This window comes from Poecilia formosa, unplaced genomic scaffold (genome assembly GCF_000485575.1).
Source record: "Poecilia formosa unplaced genomic scaffold, Poecilia_formosa-5.1.2 Scaffold73, whole genome shotgun sequence".
Classification (NCBI taxonomy): Eukaryota; Metazoa; Chordata; class Actinopteri; order Cyprinodontiformes; family Poeciliidae; genus Poecilia; species Poecilia formosa.
In genome coordinates this window covers 2,232,166-2,250,503 of record NW_006800012.1, presented here as the reverse complement: position 1 = coordinate 2,250,503, position 18,338 = coordinate 2,232,166, and the positions used below count along the sequence as shown (strand labels likewise).

Here is an 18,338-nt window from a genome sequence, read left to right as displayed (position 1 = left end):
TTAAAAGGATAAAAACACAATTTTTCAATTTTGGTGTTTCCGTTAAATAAGAATGCAATTAAAATCAAGTTTATTCATAAAAAAAAATTCTGTGCCATCATCCTTCTACCACTTCTTCGTCTTTTCCATTAGTTGTAACATCCGGTTGTTGATCACATGACTCGTGATGGGGAATTAAAATGTTTCCATTGCAGTTTTGCGAAATGCAATATTTTTCATAGTTTGGCCAAAAGGTCACCACATCCTAACATCCTAACTTTTTCTAGCAAAAAACTTAATTATATTTTCTTTCTCTAAATTGGTGTGTTTCCATCAAGCAAATTTATTTTCCTAATTTAAACTTGCGCAATTTTATGGTCAGTGGAAACGCAGCTGCTGCTGGTTATTGGTCTGCAAAGGCCTTCAGATTTAAGGTTTTCATCGGACTGTGTCGTACTTCGTAAACCAGTTAGTGCAATCAGTCGCACAAAAAGTCATCAGCAAGAGGTCAACAGAAAAAGAAAATGAACTTGTGTATCAAAAATATCCATATACATAATAATTACTGTATACAGTAGCTGTCAGCATCTTTTGGAGATGACAGTCTTACTTCCAGTTAGTGATAAGTGTGAAATATTCCTGATCGGAAAACACAGTCATATTGAAAATGGATACAAGGAAAGCAAGTGATGATGATGAAACCAGAAACATTTTTTTTTATATCGTCGTTAGGAAAGTCATTGGCGAATCAATCCAGAAGGAATAAGGAAAATAATAAAAAAGATTTATTTTGGTAGTCGTGTAAAACACAAACACACACGTTGATGGGAATACAGTCATATGAAAAAGTTTGGGCTCCCCTATTAATCTTAATCATTTTTATTTCTAAATATCTGGGTGTTTGCAACAGCTATTTCAGTTTGATATCTAATAACTGATGGACACAGTAATATTTCAGTATTGACATGAGGTTTATTGTACTAACAGAAAATGTGCAATATGCATCAAAACTAAATTTGACAGGTGCAAAAATTTGGGTAACCTTGTCATTTTATTGATTTGAATCCTAACTACTTTTCACTGACTTACTGAAGCACAAAATTGGTTTGGTAACCTCATTAAGCTTTGAACTTCATAGCCAGGTGTAGCCAATCATGAGAAAAGGTATTTAATGTGGCCAAATGCAAGTTGTTCTCCTATTTGAATCTCCTCTGAAGAGTGGCAACATGGGCACCTCAAAACAGATCTCAAATGATCTGAAAACAAAGATTGTTCAACATAGTTGTTTAGGGGAAGGATACAAAACGTCTCAGAGATTTCAGCTGTCAGTTTCCACTGTGAGGAACACAGTAAGGAAATGGAAGACCACTGGGACAGCCAGCTTCATTTTGGAATAAGGTCCTGTGGACTAATGAAACAAAGATTGAGTTGTTTGGTCATAAAAAAAAAAAGCGTTATGCATGGCGGCAAAAAAAAAAACACAGCTTTCCAAGAAAAACACTTGCTACCCACTGTAAAATTTGGTGGAGGTTCCATCATGCTTTGGGGCTGTGTGGCCAATGCTGGCACTGGGAATCTTGTTAAAGTTGAGGGTCACATGGATTCCACTCAGTATCAACAGATTCTTGAGATTAATGTTCAAGAATCAGTTACAAAGTTGAAGTTACGCTGGAGATGGATATTTCAGCAAGACAATGATCCAAAACACCGCTCCGCTCCAAATCTACTCAGGCATTCATGCAGAGGAACAATTACAATGTTCTGGATATTCAGGTCCCCAGACCTGAATATCATTGAACATCTGTGGGATGATTTGAAGTGGGCTGTCCATGCTCGGCGACCATCAAACTTAACTGAACTGGAATTGTTTTGTAAAGAGGAATGGTTAAAAATACCTTCATCCAGGATCCAGGAACTCATTAAAAGCTACAGGAAGCGACTAGAGGCTGTTATTTTTGCAAAAGGAGGATCTACTAAATATTGTCACTTTTCTGTTGAGGTGCCCATACTTTTGCACCTGTCATATTTTGTGTTAATGCTTACTGCACATTTTTTTTCAGTCCAATAAACCTCATTTTAATACTGAAATATTACTGAGTCCATAAGTTATTGGTTGTATCAAACTGACATAGCTGTTGCAAACATCCAAATATTTAGAGATAAAAATAAATAAGATTAATAGGGGTACCCAAACTTTTTCATATGACTGTATGTACAAAGTGGAAATCGCTATTCATATTTACACATTTACAAACAACAAAACCAAACCTTAAAGAGACAAGATTTCACCGTGGGCTACGCCTAATATAGGCTGATACAGAATACGTCGACTTGCCTCCTTTCTCCTCACGTCAGCAACCTTCGTCTCCAGGGGACAGAGTCCGCTCCGTAAGGAGGAGGAACAGAAAGGGCCATTCTTTTTTTTTTCTTCTTCTTTTTTTTTTTTTTAACCCTCCCGCGGTCAGAAATGGGGCCGATTAAGAAAGCCGTGAGCTTTTTACCCTGTGTGGCGACTCCGCGCGCGACCTTTTTTACCAGGTTTTGTGTGTTTGTGGATTCGGGAACCTCTCGCCCCTCCCACCCTGCTGTTTGACCGCGGGAGACTTAAAACACAAATAACATGATAACAGAGAAATGTCACAGAGCAGATCAAAGTCTGCCGTCTTAGGCACCATGGGACACACGAGAGCTGATACTCATTTGAAACACCGCACATCGATATTCATACGATTTTTAAACAAGGATCCGGAACAATTGTGACGTAGGATAATGGGAAAAAATAAAATAAAAAAGATCAAAGCTGTGTGGACATAATGGTGAAGTCCCAAGGAGGTGAGAAGTACCTGTGAGTGGAAATTCCAAGAAAGTGCAACACCGCCCTCTTGTGTTTGCATGCTTATTCCCTTCATATGCAAGTTCACAAGGGTTTTATTATACTGTACATTCCATTGAGATTATTATTGCCTTGTAAAAAGAGAGGAGTGCTAACTTTGGGGGAGAAGAAAAGTAAGTAAAGGAGTAAAAGCTGGCTCATCTTTCATTTAACATCACGACCCCAGCATGGCCTACATTTAATGCTCTAACAGAACCAGACAGTGCCTCGGAAAAGTATTTGTACTCCTTCAAAGCTCTATATTTGGGCACATTACAACCACAAACTTCAATGTGTTATTAATACAGCAACTTCAATTGTTGCATAATGTAAAGTAGAAGGAAAATGATTCATGGTTATTAGGTTGAGGTGTGAATACATAAGATTATTATATTGGTTTCAGATTTTCTATTAAAATTTCGCTTTATTTTTGCACCGTTGTTTCTCAGCTCTACCACAAAAAATATTTTTGTTTTTGATTTGTTCTCAAATAATGATTTTTTTAAAATTTATTTTATTTTTTTTTGCATTTTGTTGTTTGAGGAAGAATCAACACAAATCGTGTTGATATCATGTTAAAGTATTTTGTTGACACAATTTTTGTCCAAATTCTGTCCTTGGTTTGAGCAAAACTAATCACAGGAAAAACCTGAGTTGAGCTTTTTGGCATACACGAAAATCACTGCAAGACATCGCTCTGATCGCACCAGCAGGAAACATAGTGGTGGCAGCATCATGCTGTGGGGGACGCTGCAACGGGGAAGATGAGAGGATAAAAACTGTGACAAAAATAAATCTTAGGCTTTGAAAACAGCCTGGAGGAAAGACATTCTTCTTACCACTGGAGCTGCAGCAGAACGGTTTACAGAAACGCACACTCACACGGTAGAGTGGCCTAGTCGAAGTAACGATTTCTTTTCACAGATGTTCTCCATGTAACCTTTTAGAAAAATGTGGTTTCACAAATAATCGATTTGTTTTATCTTTAAAAAATGAAGTCATGTATAATTTCTTTCTACTTTACAAATATCCTCGCGACTACCCGTAGTTCAAATTTCCACACAATTTGGAAAGTACAAAAAAACCAACTCTTTTTCATGGTAGTCAAGAGGATTTACGCTACTTTGTGTCATAAACGCCCAATACACTGAAGTTCACAGCTGCAACATGACAAATATTAATAATAAAGGTTTAGGTGGTAGTAATACTTTTGCGAGGCTTTCAGTCGCTGCTGGCCTGCACTGATCAACCATCTTATCAGATAAAACCAGGAAGGGAAGTTGTGCTACTTCAGCACATTTTTGAAGCACTGACACACAAATCAACACATGAACCTCAAACACGTCTTCAGAGTTGAGATGAATTGAAAAGGAGAAGAAAGGGACGTGGAATACAAACAAATTCAAACAGATCACCAAAAAGTTGGGCTTGAAGAGGCTGTTGGATAGATCTGATGTTTCCAACGTGGATGAAAAAAGAGAGAGAGAGATAGAGAGAGAGACGAGGGAGGAGGGAGGAAGAGGAAGTCAGAGTCCCTGTGCTTGTTAGCTGGCTCGGCTAGGCTGGGCTAGCCCGTCAGCGTTGCCCCGTCAGCCATCAGCTGCTCAGGTAACCGTGTAATTCTCTGGAGTTGATGCTCAGGATCACACCTGAGTGGTTGCCTGGAGACGAGGTCAGGGGGCATAGAGGGGGAACGAAAAAACAACATGTGCAAAGGAATTAGCCTTAAGCTAACAGATGAACTGTAGAAATCACAGTGAATGGTGTAAACGGTACTTTGTGGCGTTTTCTAAACAAAACAGTGTAACCATGTGAACACACATCTCAACCACATTAATGTTTTTTTTTTCCAATGTCAGTCAAATACAAGAAAACATTTAACATGCATGCTAAAACTACCGGCACATCTCAATAAATATTCATAAGTCAATAAATTTCACTGCAAAGTTAATTTGCTTTGATTTAAAAAAAAAAAGGATACACACGATGATTCATATCTCAAGCATTTATTGATGTTTAGCTCCTGCTTTTGATGATTACGAGGCTCACATTTAAGAAAAGCTCCCAAATTCAAAGTTTCTTGAAAAGAAGGGCTAACCCCAAAAAGTCATGCTGACGAAGCCGGTTCTCTGCACACTGCCACAACAACCGTAAAGTTGAGTGGAAGGAAAAAGTGCAGTGGCAAAACGAGCACTAGCAAAACTTAAAAAAAAAAAAAATACACACCTTTTTTAATTCAAAAAATACTTTCTTGATCCCAAAGGGACATTTAACTAAATAATTAATTGAAATTAAATAGGCTGCATGTCTATTTACTGAGATGCACCTGCACATATAATCACTTCATTTAAGTGGCTTAAAAAAAAAAATCGGTAACACTTTATTTGAAGGGTTGTGCATAAGACTGACATGACACTGTCATAAACATGACATAACACCTGTTATGAACATGAAGTCTTTATGAATGTTTATGACTGTTGTCATGAAGTGTCATTCGGTAAATAAGGACACTTTTAATGCAAAGTTGACACTTTTAATCTACTTTTAATGCAACTTTTAGAGCAATTTTGCAATAAAGTGCCATTATTTACGAAATGACACTTCATGACAACAGTCATAGACATTCATAAAGACGTGTTCTTAGCAGGTGTTATGTCATATTTATGACAGTGTCATGTCAGTCTTATGCACACCTCATCAAATAAAGTGTTACCAAAAAAACAAAAACAAAAACAAGCAACATTAAAACATTAAAAGAAAACGGGTGAAGTCATTCAGTACCTTGGTGTGTGTTAGCTGCTGGAGTTAGTGGCCTGGCTGTTTTAGTAGCAGTGGTTAGTGGTAGTCCTTATAAGAGAACGGAAGGCGGGGCTGCCTCCTGCGTTACCTAGAGTCTGCGAGTCCAGGTCGTCGTCGATGAACTCCTCGCCCTGGATGATGTGCTGCGTGTCCTCGCTGTGGTTGACGGGGCTGGTCATCTCCTGCTCCTTCTCGTTGTGCATCTGGGCGTAGATGTTGCGGTTGCCGGGGAGCTTCCTGAAAAACAGTGGAGGATAGGGGTCCTCAGTCCTAGGCCAAGGACTGTGGGATAGTGGTTTGTTTTTAATGAGGCGGGGCTGGAGAACCGAACGGCAGCTTTTCATTCAGGTGACTTTTCGGTGGATATTCGTGCTCCGCGCTCAGGGGCTGTGGTGTTATTAGTGAGCTACTGTTGTGGGGGGAAATAATAAATTAAAAATGCATGCAGTTCATAAGATATTGTCATCGACTCTAAATTTCATGCAAAATATAGTGTGTGGTAGGAAGTTTGGGAAATTAAGCAATGGTTACCAGTGAGTCTCAGATAATGCTTTTGAATCGACCAAACAAATTAACAAAACTATAAAAATCTGCTGCAAAAATTCAGTTATTCTGTAGAATTATTTCCATTTATAAGCTGGTAACGGCTGTGGGGCAGGAGAAATCTCCTGTAGCAGTCTGGGTTACTGTGAATTTGAAGAAGCCTCTGATTGAAGACAATTGTTTTTACATACATTCTTGGAACTGAATCATGACAAAACCTTTATTTAGTGTTTACATGCGTCTAAACGTCTCATGTAAACGTGTTTCTGATTCCCACGTCACTGGGAGGAGGGATGATGTCACCACGACCTCCATGACCTCTTTGAATGAGGCCAGACTGCAACACCGTTTGAAAAATTATGTCACTGCTGCCATTGTCTTTTTAATTTCCAAATGGGTTTGTGTATCTGTAAATATAAGCAGCCTATCACACATTAAGAAAATAGATATTTTGCGTCAAAACTCGGACCATGCTACTGGCTGTGGCCGAGTGCAGACCAACAGGAAGTGACTTCACACCGGGACAAAGCTCACCTTTTAAACTTGTACAGAATGAACGAGCCGGTGCCGATGACGCTTATTAGGAATATGACAGCCAGCGCCCAAACGCCTGGCCCTCCGGCTGCTCCGTGGTAGCCTAGAGTGACAAACAAATGCACAGGCTTCAGACAAGAAGGGGCCGACGTCACGTAGAAGCAAAAGCAGAAAATTTGCTGGTGTTGATGAGAAAGTGTGAGGGGTGTTTGGGAGAACAGGACAGAACGGCGGCCTCAAAGTGGAGATGGTTCATTGGGTCACAACAACAGGGAAAGGGTTTTATTTGTGTTTGGGAACGTCTGGTGGACGCACCATTCTCTGCCACTGCAGCTACCGAGTCATTAGCAATTAAACCTATTCAATGGAAATAGTCATTAGCATGCTGTTTGTTATTGTTAATACAGTGGAAACAATCACGGCAAACACAAAGCAAAGCGTCGGCAGCTTTCAGGGTCTACCTGCGTTCGGGTCGGCCAACATCACCAACACCCGCAGACCTCCTCGGACCATGAAACTCACGTTCTTGTCGCTGACCGCTTGAACAACCGCCGGGATATGCTAAGAAGGAGAACATCATATTGGAGCTGCGTTTACACTGAACGTGTCTTTATGCTTTGGGAGAAACGGTCCAGGTTTGTGTGGATGTACCTTATCTACCAATATGCTGCCCTTGGCTGGTTTGGAGTCCAGCGGCAACACGTACAGGTCGGCCGTGGTGGGGAGGCCTGGGTTCACCACGGTAACCAGAGAGTCCTGAGGTACGCCTGTGGTCTGAAGACATGCGGTCACAAAGAACGGTGTAAGGCTGGTCAGCAGGAAGCCGACAACAATCGCATATTCTACAAAAAATAAGAATTGCTCAGGTTTGTTGTTTCTCAGATTTCAGCTCAACGTATTTGCCTTTTTTTTTTTTACACCAATTTAGTGACTAATCCAAAACTACACAAAGATGAAAAACCTTCCTTGTCTGAACATGCGTTCTAAGCTTCTCCTGAAGTGGAGTAGTTAAGTGCCTCCTGCTGTCCAACAGATCAGTCCTCTGCTGCAGATTCATCATTTGCTACAAATGATCCAGCATTCACTATGTTAATGCTATGCTATTGCATTTTAGGCCATTTTTTTAGTTAAAAGGGAACTGTGTTATTTGCATTTTTAAATGTTTTTCTAAAATTATAAAAAATAAGCTTTGGTAGATAATGAAAAATATGCAGATTTTGTCAGTTCTTTCATTCGATTAATCGTCAGAATAATTGATTAGTTGTAGCCCTGAAAATCTATATGAAACCGCTGCTGCTGGACTGATAACAGATTTTGTCAAATTGGGCAAATAAACGTCTAAAATCCAACAATAAAGGATGGAGCAACACTTCTCTGGTCATCTTTTATACTTCATCACCATCGTCCATTGAAAACATTTTTTTAAACTTTCGTCTCTCACACAGCAAAGCAACCAAGTCATCCAGCTGCAACATCAACGTCGGCTATAACAAAGAAAATGACTGGAAAAGAAGTGAAGTGATCAAACCTTGGCCAGGAGCTTGGTGACCACCTGGCCGACGTCGTCCCTCCACTCCGGGATGTTGGGGTTGAAACGGTCCAGGTTCCTGCTGAAGCTCAGCGGGATGATTTGGAAGTTGTCTGGAAGGAGAGCGAGTCGTTAGGACCGACACCCGATCGGGCCCGGAAAAACACGACCCAAACCCACAGCTGCTGCTCTGAACGGACAGACGCGCCTCGTTGCCAATCACCTCGGAGGAAACATGTGGCGTAGTTTCAGTCTGCGTGTTTCCACGGCGCTGCAGGCGCTAACAGATGGCAGCAGGTTGCCGGGTTGTGTGTGCGGAAAGCAGAAATGTCTCGATTAGACGGATGTAGACGGCAGGAGTGTAATCAAAGTGATGTCATTTAACCGAATGGGATCAGAGTCGCAATAAAACAAAAGGCAGACTTGATGTGAAATGACATGTAGGTAACGTACAGACAAAACACATCTATGAGCTGCATGGCTATAACTCAGCCTTTGAGCCAAACCAAGATTTTCTATCATGCAGCTCTGTTCAGGGCTCTACAAGACAAACAAACACTTCTATGAAAAATTACCACTGAATTTGTGTCTCTTTAATAAGGACTCAAATGTAAACATTTAGATCATAAAACCTCATTATACTGAAAGCTCTCAGAGGCCAAAAAAGTTTTTCAAAGCAAACATTTTGTGTCATTTTTGTTAAGTTTATCTGCTAAATAATAAATGAAAGTAAATTTTTTTGTATTAATTATAGATACAAAACATAAGAAAGGTTGTGAACAATTGTGTTACGACACAACAGGTCACCAGTAAAAGAATCCTGACTTATTTTATGGAGATGTTATTTATTTGTAACAAAATAGATTCTTTTTTAAAACGTGATATTATTAATCTGTAAAAAAAATCTTGTTTTTTTTTTTTTTTTAGTAAGTTATTTATCTTTAAAAATCTTTTACTGCAAGGTGAAAACTCATCCATTTGCATCAACCATTTGCGTTGTGGTCAGGCGCTCTGCAAAATCCTTCAGAGGGCTGCAAAAGGCCCCCGCACCGCAATGTGGACACCACTGTTTGAAATGGTTGTAAATGTAACACTAAGCAGACGCTGTTTTACAGTCACTAAGTAAACCAATCTAGTATTACGTGTCCACAAAGCTAAGCTAAGTCCCTGATTATGGAAAAACACACACAACCGTCGTTACCTTGACGCTTCATTAAGTGTAACGTATTAATTGTCTTACCATAGACTCTGACGATCTTTGTGTCCTGCACCATGGATCGGCCGTTGGACGCCTGGACGGTGACTGAAACCTCTCCGCTCTCGGGGAAACGGGTCAAAAGGCTGTTCTGGAGGGTCAGTTTGGGCTGGGAGAGGGAGGGAGAAATGTTAGCTACACGACAGGAAGAACGAGACAAACCAGCACACCAAGAACTTAGGTATTAAACCTCATAATAATCAACTTTTTATACATTCAAAGATTATTAAATCATTATGTTAAATACACCAACATAAGGTTTGATATACTTCACATTAACAGCAACTGCTACTTTTTCATGAGTTGAAGGAGCCCAGAAACTCTTTTATGGTGTAAATATTCACATCCAGTATGATGGCCAACACATAACAGACATGCATTAGAAATGCCTGTTTTTAATTGTTATCCAATAATCTAATTTTCTGAGATGTTTCTGGCTTGAAATATTTCAGCAATAAATTTACATGATATACGAGTTTTACTTTCTGAAATGAGAGACTGAAAATATGAAACTTTTTATGGTATTTTAGTTTTTTAAAGGGGTACTGTTGTAATATTTTCCAGGCACATAGTGCCTTATTTTACAGGACAATGAAGTAACTATGTTACCTTCAGTTGCTATAAAAATGCCACATATATCAATAACGACTTAAAAGAAATTTGACTTTGTAATTTAGTTCCTTGAAATTGGGCCTCTGTCTCTTTAAGAAACTCCAGCTCTTTCTGAAACTCCGCTTTCAGAAAGTCATCACAACATGGCTCCTCTATTAACCTTTTAACAAAGTTTGAAAGGCGGGGCTAGGTCCACCCAGGTGTTATGCACAGGTGAGTGGTTGCCATGGAGATTAAAGGATTTCTCAAACATTCATGAAAGAATCAAATCAACACTTCAGGTATGTTTTTGATGAGGGAATAACACTACAACATGATGGAAAGCTNTTTTACATAACACCGCCCCTTTAAGATGCACCTATAGGTATCTGTCAGTCAGCACCATAAAACAATAGCTGAATATTTCCAGCTTTACCGTAGGGCCGTCGCCGAGCCACCAGTAGAAGACGGTCAGATTGGCTGTAGTGGGAAGAACTACGGCCGTCAGGTTGACTTCACCGTTTCTCCTGGCGATGGGAACTGCTTCCAGGTGAACTTCCTGCAGAGGCTCTGCACAGGAAATAGTTTTTTGTTTTTCTTTTATTATTCACCCAAAAAAAAAAACTGTTCAATGGAAAATCCCTCGCTGCCTTTCTTACTCTACTGATCAGCTGTTTCACGTAAACGTAAAAAGCCACATTCAGCAAGACTGACACCGTGTCCCCTGATGTCTTTACGCACCAATGAGCACAGCGGGTCAGTTTGAGTTCAACATGTTGCCTGAGGTCACAGTGACACATAAAGAGGACTGAACAGAATCGTTGGACGATCTGACTGGTGAAAAAATAAAAACACTTTAGATCAAACAGCACAGCATGCTTCAAACGGCACCTCTGTCAAAAGAACATGGCAGCATTTCCGCAGCTCCTTGACGCCTGGAATGTTTTTCTTTGCTTTTTCTCACTTTTATTCACTATTTCATATTTGTTTACCATAAATGCTGCCTCATACCTTCTGGTTTTAGTTGGCCATGAATTCTGTTCTGTTCCTTTGGTCTATCTCTTTTCACAAACTTGTCCATTTTGCGTTTGCTGCTTACGCTTGAGGAGCAAATCAGCTGGATAAATTTGACAGGCAGCCAATCAAAAAGCTGAGCAGAGTAAGTAACATTTCAGTAAGTTATTTTAGCTTAAATTTTACAAAAATTGGTAAATAGATTTAGCTGTATTCTTTAAAAAATGACATTTTAAAATGAGGAAATTAGCTTTTTTCTTCCTCATCTTTCCTCCAACCTTCTGAGGCTCAGCTGGCGCCCCCTGGCTGCCACCACTTTGAAAAGCTCGAGTCTAGAGGTTTGATTTTTTTCTTTTTTATAAACTGCAAAAAAAGTAAAATTGTTGTGAAAACTCAGGACAGAACATCTTACTTAAACTGATTTTTTCTACAATATGGAAATAATCAGGAGTCACTGCACACGTTTCCATTTTGTTCATCCAGAATTGCTAGAATGCTAGCATTAGCTTTTAATAACTTCCTAAACTTTTTACTTCCTCAAACCACATTTGTATTTTTATTTCAGCATTTCCTTGTAGGAAGGATGTTGCTGAAAAGTGCTATTTATTTTTCTGACTGTTCACAGGTTTATTTGTCTCTGCTGCCATGTTGAACACTCCCAGGTGTGAATAAAAGAAGGAATGAAGCATTTAGGTTTAATGCCTCTGACAAAGAGCTGTCAGTCTGAGGAAAGGAACAAAACACTGACTAAATACGTTCCCTTCAAAGGTCACAGAGTAGGTCAAACACTGACCTGTGACCTGGATGTACATGGTGGCCTCGTCGTGTCCCGCCATGTTCTCCGCCTTCACCGTCACCTTGTAAACGCCGGGCTGTTCGTAGCGGTGCTGGATGGGCTCGTCGGTCACCGTCAGGTTCTGGTAAATGGTTCGAACGCCGTCGCCGAGGTCCACCTGGTACCTGGTGCTGCTCGTGTCGCCCTGTTGGGAACCAAACGACCCGTAAGCCGGTGCCAGAGGAAATGCCGGAGAGAAAAGCAGGGAGAAAAGGGCTTTTTTTTAACGACACCTGCTCCTGGTGGACGATGAACGTGATGTCATCGCCAGGGGCCACGGCCAGCATCTGGCCTTTAATGCCGACCTTCAGCCCTTTCGGGGGCAGCAGAGGGCAGCTGTGCTGTTTGGCACTCTGCTGCTTGTCGAGGCCTCCCTCGCAAGAGTTCGATATCACCTTCCTGTAGCTGAAACACAACGGAGAACAATGAAAGAAAAAAAAAAGTTTAGCGACCATAAAAACAAGCTAACAGCTAATATCCTAATTATTATAAACGTCTCTCTGGTCAAAGCCACTCTGGTTTCTGCTCCTTTCAGACTTTAGCTAACTCTAAGCTACTTATTGTCCAAAAACATAACAGGAAATTAACCATAAGCTGTCTCTGTCACTCAGTACAGAAATAAACCCTTCACTAAGAATGTTCAACTCATTCAGTAATTCAATGAGTTAGTTGAATTACTCATTGAATAATGAGTAATTATTATTCAATGATAATAATTATCATGATGGCAAACATCATGATAATTTGATAGCAAACATCAATGTGGTGATGTTTGCCATCACCACATTGATGATGGCAAACATCACCAATGTTTGGGTACATTAGTTCAGGTACATGGCATCCTAAACAAGAAGGAATGGTTGTCATATAGAATTTTTTTTTAAAAGAGCATTTTTTCCCCCCAGAAAATCAAGAATTGAAAAGAGAAAATATCTCAAAAAAATTACAGAACTCCTCCAACGCCCTGATTAATAATAAACATTAATTAAACATTAAGTGATGTAATTTATTCTTCAACATTAGCTGAACAAACAAAAACGACACATTATGTAAAAAAAATAAGAATACAAATCTGATGTTTTTCCCACCTTTTTTTGCTTCAAAATTTGACTTGTTGCCACAAAGTGTTGGTCTTATTAACACATAGAATGAAATTAGGGGTAAAAAAAAAAAAATCAAAAAACAAAAACAAGCCTTTTTTATTAAATATGAAACGTACCCAGTGCTCGACTGGTAGTTTTGTCCGAGGTGGCAGCTCTCTGGGGGAGATTCGGGATCGAACCAGAAGTCTGGGAAGCATCGATCGCCCTCCGTGTCGGAGCGCTCAAAGCCGTAATCACTGCATGTGCCCAACGGTCAGAGGCACAGTTACAATCAGAGACTTTGTTTTTGTACTTTTTGTGCATTTCATTTCTTTCAGTGGCCCGCTCACCAGATGAAGTCGTTGTCGGTGCACTGGCAGGGCGTGGCGGTGAGAGCCGACGTGTAGCTCTTTCCTTTCACGCAGAACGCGCTGTCCTTCCGCTTCCTGAAGGTCCGCTCTCGTCCCATAATGCACTTTTCCCCCTGAGGGCGACCCGAGCGCACCGAAAACATTCACGCAAGCTAACACGATACGTTTCATCTGCACTCCTACGTCCTCAAAAATAGTTTAGATGTCAGAAAATCTATCAAATAACTGAATTATAGGGGGAAATAAAACTAATGTATTTGTGATTTACCTGCAGGTCTGTGAGCTGCCAGGACTCGTAATCCGACTCGGTGCACTGACGGGGGAAAGACTGCCTGAAGTCCACTTTGACCAGCTCCCAGTCCGACCTGTAGCTGATGTGGCCAAACACACTGAAAACACAAACACACACACACACACACTCAATATTATTTACTGTTACTTCAGGGCAGAGTGGTCTTTATCTGTACTGCCATAATTTTGTTTTCATTCATCAATAATTAAAAGATATCAAGATAAAAAGAAAGATCTTCAATAAGAAAATGTACAATGGCGTATTTGGTCCGCTGTAGATGGGAAAAACAAAAAATAGAGAAGTACCTTTTGAGATTAATCATCAAAATTTTCTAGAGAAAAACTTGGAAATTTCTGAGCTTGAAAAGTCAAAGATTTGCTAGAAAAAAAACTCAAATTTTGAGATTAACCTCAAGAAATTTTCTAGAGTTTCAAAAGTCGAAGGTTTTCAACTTTTTCTAGAAAATTTCTGAGATGAATCTAAAATGTATCAACTTTTCCCAGAAAATTTTAGACTTACTTTATAGTCTTTGCACAAAGACAAAAAAGTGAATTCGTCAATAAAATGTTGTTGCCTGGCTACCGGAGTACACAGAAAAAAATACTGAAAAACTGTAAATGTGAACATTTTAATTTCTGAGATTATTCAAAAAAAATTTTGGCAGAAATTTACATTTGGTTTTTTATCCTGTCTAAGATTTCCCTAATAAAACTGTTGTAAAATGACACCACTCAGCTCCAGAGTAGTAAAGCCTTCCTACACACACGGTTTCCCTCCACTAGATGGTGCTGTTCTATAATCTAACACAGGCCCACTCCCCACTCTGGAGCCACAGTAAGCTGTCTTCCCGTTGCTGTTGCAGCATTGCTTCTGAAAGCAGACTGATGTGACTCAAGTCAGTGACTCCAGCATATGTTAGTCTGCCAGCGGTGGCCCACCATCACCTTGTTGGAGAGCAAAGCAAGCATGACTAATACCGTCTTCACTGACACCGTTAAAGACGACATGATGGATGAGTTTCTGACGACTCACACGAGTGGCTTCCTCACTTCCTGTTGCTGTCTGAAAGTATTCAAACCTCATGAAACCACAAAAAGCAACAGGAAGTAGGAACAACAAAATCCAGTCTTTCTGTTCTCGCCGCTCTGGTTTGGAATTTCTTGATGGATGTTTTTGAGCCAAAGTCGAACATATTGTTGGTCTTCACAAACTGGGCGTATAAAGCTGATTATGAATTAAGAACTAACTTCTTCCTCACAAAATTGTGCCTCATTTATCTGGTCTATAACATAAAATATGGATAAAACAAACGGATGTTTGTGGCTCTGACGTGACATTAGGTGAAAATGTTCATGCATACTTTGGCAAGGCATTGAGTCTGTTGCTCTGCTATCAACTCACTGACGGTTTTACTCAAATTAATGTATACTGACTGTCACTCGCTGCAATTCCATGACAAGTTTTGTCTGTATCCCGCTAATGTTGAAACAACACAATTTCACAGTTGCGGTGTTTCCTTTAAATAAACGCAGTTAAGTTCACATGTGAATAAGTTCACGCAATAAGTCATTTACAAAACATGGCGAACCATCATCCTCTAACCTGTTTTCAACAGGAGTTAAAACTCCTGTTTTCTTCTTTGTGGTTTTCGCGAGTAGTAACGTCTAGTTGTCGATCATGTGACTCATGTGAAGCGGAAAAAGTGTTTCCATTGCAGTTTTGCAAAAAAAAAAAAACAAAAAAAAAAAAAACAATTTTGATATGACAATAAAAACAAAAAAAAATCACCTCATTCCTAGCACCAAATCTTTTAATTGAAATATTAAGAGTTTTTTCCATTAAGCAAATTTATTTTCAAATTAATCAACTACATGGTCAATGTCGGTGAAATCAAATGGTTCAAGTGATCTCTAGAGGCCCACACATACTTGCTAATGAATTCCTAAACTATGCTGACTGCCTTCTTCCTTCTCTCATCCAAATCTGCTCCCACACAAATTAAAATTAATTCGATCCAGTTTTTAAAGCGAGACTTATTGCTTTATCTGATTCCCACCAGCCTCAGTTAATTTAGCGTCTTGGTGTTTCAGTGGTGAATTGGCACTTGAGAGCCTCTAGAGCTCTATCAGTGGACAAACAATACTCCGAAGAGAGCCGAGCGAAAACAAACTCGACGGCCATTAACGGATCGCCTCATTAAGGAACACAGAGGAAAAACGCCAGCGCGGGTTGGGTTCTTTTTCTTTTTTTTTTTTTTTCTTTAACATATTCTGGTGCCAAAAGATATCGGATGCGGAGGCGCTCCAGAGGAAATCTTTCTGGCGAAGAAGTTCCTGCAGGAGAACGGGGAACGAAGGGTGAGCTGGGATAATGATCTGGCGCATTTCTGACACGTTGTTTCCATCGGTACTCTGCGTCTGTCCAGTCTGTGATCTGACCAGCTGTCATTAGTACGAGCGCTGGATTAGCTCTGCTCTGCCACCAACACCCACCCTCCCTCCCCTCCACCTGTCCTTGGTGCTAAGTCACCGCTCAAAGACTTCATTATGGGATGGCAGACTGTGGCGTCAAAAAATCGAAACTCCATGGTTAAGAAATAGAGCCTGGCTAATCTGTCAGACAGGAGCTGCCCTCAGCACCCCTCCGACCCTATCTCTCCAGAGCCAGATGGGGAACATATACCTGTGTGTGTGTGCGTGTGTGTGTGTGTGCGTTTCAACCCATCAACATGGGAGGTAATTGTGAGTGAACCTATATGCCGAAGCCTCTTGTCCTCCTGTCTCTGTCTGTGTGAGTGTGTGTGTGTTGGTGTGTGTCCTAGTGTTTGTGGTCTTCTCTTTGCCCTTCTCGACAGATTACAGCTGAAAGATTGGCCTTATCTGTGAACCTGGCCGTGTAGTCTGAGATGATGTGACAGGTTTCACTTCAGTTAACTTTCCTGATGGAGGGATTAGCAAAAAGGAGGAGCTGACAAAGAAAAAAACAGAGATTTGAGGTCTTGAAAGTTTGACGTTATAGTCTGAGGATGCTTTCTACTGAATTTCCTCCAGGTTTTCAACGCCAAAGGATTGTCAAGAAATCAACCGTTTTAGGTAGTAGAATATGTTGCAAGTCTTATCAAAGATTTGGGTTTTGTGGTATCAATCTAGTTCAAATGTAGAGGGGAAATAAAAAGATTACTGCTAAAAAGCCATAAAGTATTGCTTTTCACACCTGATAGTCCGGTAGACTCAGTTCGATTAGGGACCAAAATTGCAACATTTGCTACATTGCGGTTCGCTTTTAAACACCACTATATCAGACAACCCAAAACCTCTGAAAAACCTGTTCCTCTTCTCGCCTGTGGTGGCGCTGCACCAAGAACCACTGAAGGAAACAACACAAAAACATCAGAAGAAGACACTGAGCGTAACTTCCTTTTTCATGAAATTTAAACAGAATGGAGTAGCATCTTTGGTAAAAGACCAAACGGCCATTTCTCTTTGCCAGTGTTAGACTCGCTGTTTGTTTTGATTGTATTTACCCAGGATTCCCTGCCCTATCGTCCACTTCCTGCTTTTGGAGCAGGAACTTTTACTGGACTTTTATAGGGAGACGAACTAGAGTTTGACTAAAGGCACTAACGGCGTTAGTGTGAATGCACCCTCAAATATTTATCAAAGCAGCATCATAACAATCTGGAAAATTTGGAAAAGGGAACATTTTTGGGTTGCAGTACAAGCCCTTTATTCCATCAGATTGTCACTTAAATGACTTGGCTTTTCAGACAGCTCATGATAACGTGCATTCTAACGAGGAGAGATCAGGCCCACAGCATCACAGGTCCTCCACTATGCTTAGCAGTAGGCTTGATGTACTTTCCCAAAAATTCATCTTTTGTTTCCCTCTAAATATTTACGTTTGTCATGGTAGGGCATCACCCACAAATAATCTGTCGACGTGTAGATTGTGTTTAATCGATGTTGAGACACCTGGATCTAAATAAGTGTCTTTTTGTTGAGAGTATCCAACAGCTTTGAAGATTTTTTTCATATCTCCCTTCGCCTCCTGCTCACTTTGTGTGTTGCTGAGATAAATAGAGGTCTCTGTCCAGCCTGTAGGCTAATAGCTAAAATAAATGGACCTCCGTGTCACATCATATTTATACACCAAGGAAAATAAAAGTCATTAGAAGTTCTAAGAAACTCCAATTACAATTAGATTTGTTCCCCAATGAATAAATATACTGGACCTAAAAGCCAGATGTAAAAAATAATGTTCAATGTGGGGGAGATGTGGTCTCACTTCCTGACCTTCTGGGATCTGTTGCTAAGTAAGTGGATCCTTACACCTTATGGTGTAAGGATCCACTTACACCGTTACCTGCCACGGCCCGGTGGCTGCTCTTAAAACTTACGTTTTTGTCGGAAATGCCCATAGATATATGTTCAGATCTGAAAATCTGTAATTACTTATGGGTAATTCAATGTTGGGAGTCGTGTTTCAAGGTGTGGCTAAAGTAGGCCTGTCACAATAAGCAATAAATCAGTTAATTAACCACATGAAGTATTAAAATCAGCTCAATAATTTCCATTTGCATAATTTAAATGTTTTTCTCTTTCTACCAAAAACTGGACGACAGAAGTCTTCATTCTGGTGATTTG

At 40.2% G+C, this 18,338-nt stretch overlaps 1 protein-coding gene across 3 annotated transcripts in view; it reads right to left on the bottom strand.

Moving 5' to 3' along the window:
* Positions 1-2,397: 2,397 nt before the first annotated feature.
* sorcs2 (sortilin-related VPS10 domain containing receptor 2) overlaps positions 2,398-18,338 on the bottom strand; it is a 299,117-nt gene continuing 283,176 nt past the window's right edge. The window contains exons 15-28 of one of the 3 annotated variants that reach the window (XM_016673344.1): positions 13,672-13,792; positions 13,383-13,516; positions 13,170-13,289; positions 12,184-12,355; positions 11,909-12,095; positions 10,538-10,671; positions 9,496-9,619; positions 8,256-8,368; positions 7,379-7,501; positions 7,189-7,288; positions 6,728-6,830; positions 5,739-5,887; positions 5,633-5,668; positions 2,398-4,512 (exon numbers count right to left, since the gene is read on the bottom strand). In XM_016673344.1, coding sequence (XP_016528830.1) covers positions 4,448-4,512; positions 5,633-5,668; positions 5,739-5,887; positions 6,728-6,830; positions 7,189-7,288; positions 7,379-7,501; positions 8,256-8,368; positions 9,496-9,619; positions 10,538-10,671; positions 11,909-12,095; positions 12,184-12,355; positions 13,170-13,289; positions 13,383-13,516; positions 13,672-13,792 — 1,681 coding nt within the window. In that variant the 3' untranslated portion in view covers positions 2,398-4,447. Of the gene's footprint in view, positions 4,513-5,632; positions 5,888-6,727; positions 6,831-7,188; positions 7,289-7,378; positions 7,502-8,255; positions 8,369-9,495; positions 9,620-10,537; positions 10,672-11,908; positions 12,096-12,183; positions 12,356-13,169; positions 13,290-13,382; positions 13,517-13,671; positions 13,793-18,338 lie in introns of all 3 variants that reach the window. The other 2 variants (XM_007555888.2, XM_016673345.1) reach the window with 2 other exon arrangements.